The sequence below is a fragment of the Lactuca sativa genome, chromosome 4, assembly GCF_002870075.4.
Source record: "Lactuca sativa cultivar Salinas chromosome 4, Lsat_Salinas_v11, whole genome shotgun sequence".
Lineage (NCBI taxonomy): Eukaryota > Viridiplantae > Streptophyta > Magnoliopsida > Asterales > Asteraceae > Lactuca > Lactuca sativa.
The window spans coordinates 359,674,540-359,680,804 of NC_056626.2; the positions used below are offsets into that span (position 1 = coordinate 359,674,540).

Genomic DNA, 6,265 nt, shown 5'->3' on the forward strand with positions numbered 1-6,265 from the left:
TATAAGTACATCACAATTAACATTCCAAAAATGGGATTATCTATTTAAATTTGTTTTTACACAAACTGATTCATGCGATTCTGAATTTTCCAGAAAAATATCATAACTTATTCAAAACCAAACTTTTGATACATTATTGGCATAATTCTATGGTAAAAGACAAGTATATTGGTATTACACTTCGACTAGAGACTCACTAGTATATAACATCATTGTAGGACATTAGTACTAGGTTGTATGGAACTTAATTCATGGAATCATTAGCATCATCGCGAAGTATAGTGAGTATTCACATCCCCTACTTATAGTTTTTATGTTTTGGGGTGGAAAAGCATGTCTTGAATCATTTATGACATATCTAAATTGAAATTTTTATCAATGTCGCTTGCTGAAATCTGATGTATGTGTATGCTAATGTTAGTTCATGAGGCCTTATCATGGTCATAGCGGATAACACTATTAGGAGGTAGACAACTTCTCACTCACACACTCGTGGAATGCATTTTACCATAATTCTCCCTATGTTAGCGATAGACAAAGTATTCAACAGGGCACTCGGTCTTTAGGCTTTGTGAACTCATGGTTTGATCACTATACACATATAAACTTTGTTTTTCTTGTTGGAAACAAACTTAATTTCTCATGATAATAACGAACTTTGTATCTCATGTTAGCAACAAACTACTATTTATGGGAACTTATTTACTCATTTTAGCAATGCACTTTCACTCTAGAAATTTTATTAATATTCTGATTTTCATGATTGAAAACTATGTTATGTTATAAATCTGTGAATTCACCAACTATTTTGGTAGTTGACATCTCATTTTACATGCTTTTTTCAGGAATCATCTAGTAAGAGGCACCTAGAGACATATCATGTGTAGGAGCATTCGCATGTGTTATTTTTTTTTAAATACAGTGTAATTACTTTTAAAAGTTGTTTAAAATCATCGTAAATTGTAATGTTCTTTAATATTATGGTCGGTGTTGTCTTTTAACTTTTATAATAAGACCCTTTGTACTGCTCAAACTCATCATAAATTGTAATGTTTTTTAATACTATGGTTGGTGTTGTCTTTTAACTTTTGCAATGAGACCCTTTTGTACTGTTGCACCTCGCGTTTCCGTTTTAGTGCGGTGTAATTATACTATATATTAAAATTCTTTGGTCTTAGCTACAGTAAAATTGATGGTTTTTTGGCAACTTTGGTCCATATATTTGCTGAATATCTAAATTGGTCCCATTCTTTATTGAAATTGTAGATTGGTCCTTACTCTGTTCCCATTGGTTGAACATTTTTGACATTTTGATTTTTTTTTTCAAAATCTAGCATGTCTACGTGTTATGTTCTTACATACTCAAATTCTTTTTCTTCCACGTTTCCTTCACCGATTTCCTCACCCACTTATCTCTTTTGCTTCTCTCCACCGCCTCATGTACTACTCATTTATCTCTTCCGATCGATTTCATCGTTTCATCATACAAGGTCATCGCTTCATCACAAAGATCATTCCTCACCACCGGTTGCTTCGCTCTCCTTCTACAACATCCCTACAGTTCATGGGTCTCACTAGGTTACTGTTCATGGGTTAGTTAGTCCACCAGGGTCACCGCCTCCTTCGATTACCCTTCTGTTCTCACTCTTCATCTCCATCGTTTCTCGCTTCTTCTTCACCACCGATCCAGACCCGTTTTCTACTTCATCCAGGTATTTTTTTCACTGCTTGCGTTCTGACCTCCACCGCCTCCTCTCACTTCCGCTGCCGTGATTTGGAAATCCGGAGGGTAATCTTATCGGCCTCCTCTATCCTTCATTCACACCCATCTCAACCGCCTCACAATAGTCGGTTGGCCGAGGAAGTAGGTGGCCATGTTACCACCGCTCCCCTCTTCTACAATTGCTTATCGGCCCATTTGATTCAGAAAGAATGAAAGAGAGGTTTTATTTAACTGTTTTTTTAGGTGATCGCCTCAAATTGAGTACTTTTGTTCTTCAAGATTGTGTGTATTTTGAACGACTGGAAAAGAACGCCCAAGATGAGAGACTGGACATTGTCAACCAATGAGATACCCTCGCTGCTCTCTTTGTCGCTTCCTGTTCCTGCTATTTCCCCTAATTGCACCCTATACGTATGATTTGATTGTTTCTAATGTTATCTATCTTCCAAACTCGATTTTCCTTGATGTTACGTCTTCCACAGATCCTCCAATTTCTTTCGACGACAACAACTCAGTCTGTCCAACTCCTTCGGCATATGAGTTCGAGTCAGGTGGGGAAGCAACGCATCAGGTATGTGGGGAGGTCCTCCAATCATTTCAATTTTTCTACATACGATACACTTAAATTGGAAGTCAATTTTTTTAAGTGTGGTTTAGGTTAAATCGGTTGTGCCCCCAAAGAAAACAGGTTTTTACAACCCATTAAGTTAATCTACTAATTTCGTTTTGTTTTTTATATTGACAAGGTTTTACTATTTTCCAATTCTTTAACAATTTTTTTTAAAAGCTTTCAAAATCTTTTTGTAAAAATGTTGAAATAAAGTAGTTTTCATTCAAGAGATTACTCATTTTGTTCTAGAAATTGGTTAATAGATATCACACAAACTGTAACATACAGGTTTTTGCAGCATGATGAACTCACAAGTCAGTTTCGACCTAGATAGGAGGTAAACACAATATTCACAAACAATTTGTATTTGATTTAGTAAATAGATTTCATTTCCACCTTGAATAGTTCATATTTGGCGAATACATATACTTGAATGTATTGGTTGACATTTTGTATGGTTTTGCATCATAGGTGTTTGATGAAATGTCTACATGAAAGTAAGTACAAGAAAGTAATTCACTTTATTTTAGATGGTTACAGGGTCTACAATCTGGCATATGGTGAAGGTTACAGGTGTGAATCATGTATTTGTGGTAATCGATATACATTCTTAATGGTTAGTGAATTTATTTCTATATTTCCATTGCACATCACTCATAGTTATTGAATTGAAAGAAGCCTGTACATGTTCCATTAGCCCATTAGGTGATGTTAAGTCAAGATTAGTGATGAGTAAACTTAATGTCAACTGTTTTTTTCAATAATCGTAATCTTCTCCAATATTAAGTTTTCAAAGTTTTGATTTCACGTCTAACAGTGGTGTGGTAGAGCAGAAACTGAACGAAATTTGGTACACATATATAACTATATACAATATATACTTACAATATGTACTTTTTCTTTTGTATCCTGCTACTTGCAGTTTCATTATAAAAGGTGCTATTATCTATGTAAGATTTTTATTTTCCAAATGATATAATTGTGTAATGGTGTCTTTTCCCACCTGATTTTAGGCACAAATGCGTCATTTGACAGGTTTTCTTCAAACTACACACCAATTGCTGACTTTCATAGATGATCATTGGATGAATTGGATTGGTTTTGTAGTTTCTCACCATTTAAACTCACAGTAAGTGCTGGGCTTTTGTCTTTTTTCAAAAATTTGGAAAACTGTTTTCTGGACAACGCATACAATTAAAAGGTAGTGGACCAAAATTCTTTATAGCGTTATACTTATAAACTACAATGCTATACATAATATGAGAGTACATTGCTATGGTTTTAACAATCTTACCCTTGATTTCTTTTCTATTTTTAAAAATCTACAAGTTATGAGTGTGTTTGTAAGAACGAGGAACTATCTTGCATCTTACCAGACACCTACCTATAGAAGCCTTAAATTGTGTTGCATCTTCTTCTTAAAAGTGGGTAGCTTCATCTGTATAGAAAGAAGTATGAGAGCAGGTGAAGCTTTATGGTTGTTGTATCGAAGGAAAAGAGTTGTTGGTTGTATATGAATACCTCATCAACAACAGCCTTGCACGTGCTCTTTTTGGTAAATAACTAAATACTTTTAATAGTTTTCACTATCCATCATGAAATTTCCTGGTTTTTTTTTTTTTTAAATTGTCAATTTTTTATAGGTAAAGAGAACCAGAAGCTTAATTTGGACTGGTCAACTAGAAAGAAGATATGTATGGGAATCGCAAAGGGCTTAGCTTATTTACATGAGGAGTCAACATGAAAAATAGTTCATAGAGAAAGACAAAACAATTAGAACCTGCACTTTTAGAATATGGACTCGACAAACATAATGGCAAGTTAATTTCAGCAGCACCCACGTCTTCTAATTGATATTGATCCAAAAAAGATTAAGTATACCTAATGTCATGCATGTATTTATGGAATCAATGATTCTATACAATTTATAGCGGGAGACTATACTTTTTTTTTTTTAAAGCGGCAAATATATATATATATATATATATATATATATATATATATATATATATATATATATATATATATATATATATATATATATATATATAGGTTCACGTTTATTTGAGACCATTCTAATTTTGTGAGACCGTGATAGCAAATCTAAAAATAATTTTAAAATGCAAAATAAATGGAAAAAATCTAAAAATTCATTTTTTAAATATTATTTTTGGAACTTGAATTAACTAAAAAAAATAAAAAAAAAATCCCGTCTTTTTTTTTTGAAAAATACGTGAAATATTCTAAATAGAATATTACACTGACATATTCTAAAAATTTTTAGATTTAGAATATTTCACGTATTTTTCAAAAAAAAAAAAACGGGATTTTTTTTTTTTTTTAGTTAATTCAAGTTCCGAAAATAATATTTAAAAAATGAATTTTTGGATTTTTTCCATTTATTTTGCATTTTAAAATTATTTTTAGATTTGCTATCACGGTCTCACAAAATTAGGGGAGCGTTCAATCGAGAACATTTGAGAACAAAGTTAGGCCACACAGTTTTTTAATTAAAATTATAAAATAATATTTACATAAATCAAAAAATAGTTACAAACAAATAAAAAGTCCACAAACTAACACCACTCATCACCCAACCAACACCACCCACCACCACCATCTGCCACCACCCATCACTAGCCACCACCATCAACACCACCACCACCACCCACCACCACCATCACCACCCGCCACTATCACCACCTAACCACCACCAACCACCTCCACCTCCACCACCCATCATCACCGGTTGCCACCACCACCCACAACACTACCTACCACCCATTACCATCACCCACCACCACTACCCACCATCACTACCCACCACCACCAACCATTACTCACCACCACCACATATCACTAACCACCACCACCAACCACCACCCACCACCCACCACCCATCACTACCCACCACCACCAACAACAACAACCATCACCCGCCACTACCACCACCACCAATCACCCAACCACCACTACCCGCCACCACCACCCACCAATCACCACCACCTGCCACCACCACCAACAACCACTACCTACCACCCATAACTACCCACCAACACCAACCACTACCTACCACCCACCCACTATAACCACCACCGACCACCACCACTCATCACCACCCACCACCACCCATACTAACCACCACCAACCACCACCACCACCACCTACTACCCATCATTACCCACCACCATCACCACCACCACCACCACCACCAGCCACCACCATCACCACCCAAGACTATCACCACCCAACCACTACCACCTGCCACCACCACCCATCACCACCGCCTGCCACCACCACACACAACCACTACCTACCACCCATTACCACCACCCACCACCACCTATCACTAACCACCACCACCACCCACCAACAACAACAACCACCACCTGCCACCACCACCACCACCCACCACTCGCCGCCACCACCTACCTCCACTACCCATCACCACCGCTCGCCACCACCACTAACACCCAGTACCTACCACCCATAACTACCCACCACCACCAACCAATACCCACCACCCACCCACCATAACCACCACCCACCACTACCAACCACCACTCGCCACCACCACTCATCACTACCCACCACCAACAACCACCACCCATACTACCCACCACCAACTACCACCCATAACTACCCACCACCACCAACCACTACGCACCACTCATCACTACCCACCACCCACCACCACCACTCATCACTACCCACCACCAACAACCACCACCACTACTCATCACTACCCACCACCACCACCCACTAAAACCACCACCCATCAATATCACCATCACTTGCCACCACCCACCCACCCACCAGCAGCCATCACCACCACCCCGCCGCCACTACCCCCACCTACACCTACAAAGATTTGTTATTGTGTTTTTGATTCATTAGTTTTTCTCATGTATATAATCACATGTGATTATATG

The 6,265-nt window shown here is 37.6% G+C and overlaps 1 protein-coding gene across 50 annotated transcripts; it reads left to right on the forward strand.

Moving 5' to 3' along the window:
- Positions 1 to 1,348: 1,348 nt before the first annotated feature.
- Positions 1,349 to 4,261, forward strand: LOC111909893 (uncharacterized). 50 transcript variants are annotated; one of them, XM_042901480.2, is made up of 9 exons: positions 1,349 to 1,712; positions 1,967 to 2,134; positions 2,206 to 2,294; positions 2,632 to 2,670; positions 2,805 to 2,949; positions 3,256 to 3,283; positions 3,369 to 3,462; positions 3,663 to 3,888; positions 3,977 to 4,261. In XM_042901480.2, the coding sequence occupies exons 2-8, from the start codon at positions 2,042 to 2,044 to the stop codon at positions 3,721 to 3,723; spliced, it is 549 nt and encodes a 182-aa protein (XP_042757414.1). In that variant the 5' UTR covers positions 1,349 to 1,712; positions 1,967 to 2,041; the 3' UTR covers positions 3,724 to 3,888; positions 3,977 to 4,261. The 50 variants fall into 50 exon arrangements, 11 of the variants coding, with proteins under 11 accessions (XP_042757414.1, XP_042757413.1, XP_042757416.1 ...); XM_042901479.1 differs by having other exon boundaries at positions 1,351 to 1,864; XM_042901482.2 differs by having other exon boundaries at positions 1,354 to 2,134; positions 3,710 to 3,888.
- The last annotated feature ends 2,004 nt before the right edge of the window (positions 4,262 to 6,265 follow it).

Coding starts and splice junctions, on each gene's coding strand:
- LOC111909893 (XM_042901480.2), top strand. CDS start 2,042: ATGAGAGACTGGACATTGTCAACCAATGAGATACCCTCGCTGCTCTCT. Junction 2,135..2,205: donor CCCCTAATTGCACCCTATAC/GTATGATTTGAT, acceptor CGTCTTCCACAG/ATCCTCCAATTTCTTTCGAC. Junction 2,295..2,631: donor GTGGGGAAGCAACGCATCAG/GTATGTGGGGAG, acceptor AGGTTTTTGCAG/CATGATGAACTCACAAGTCA.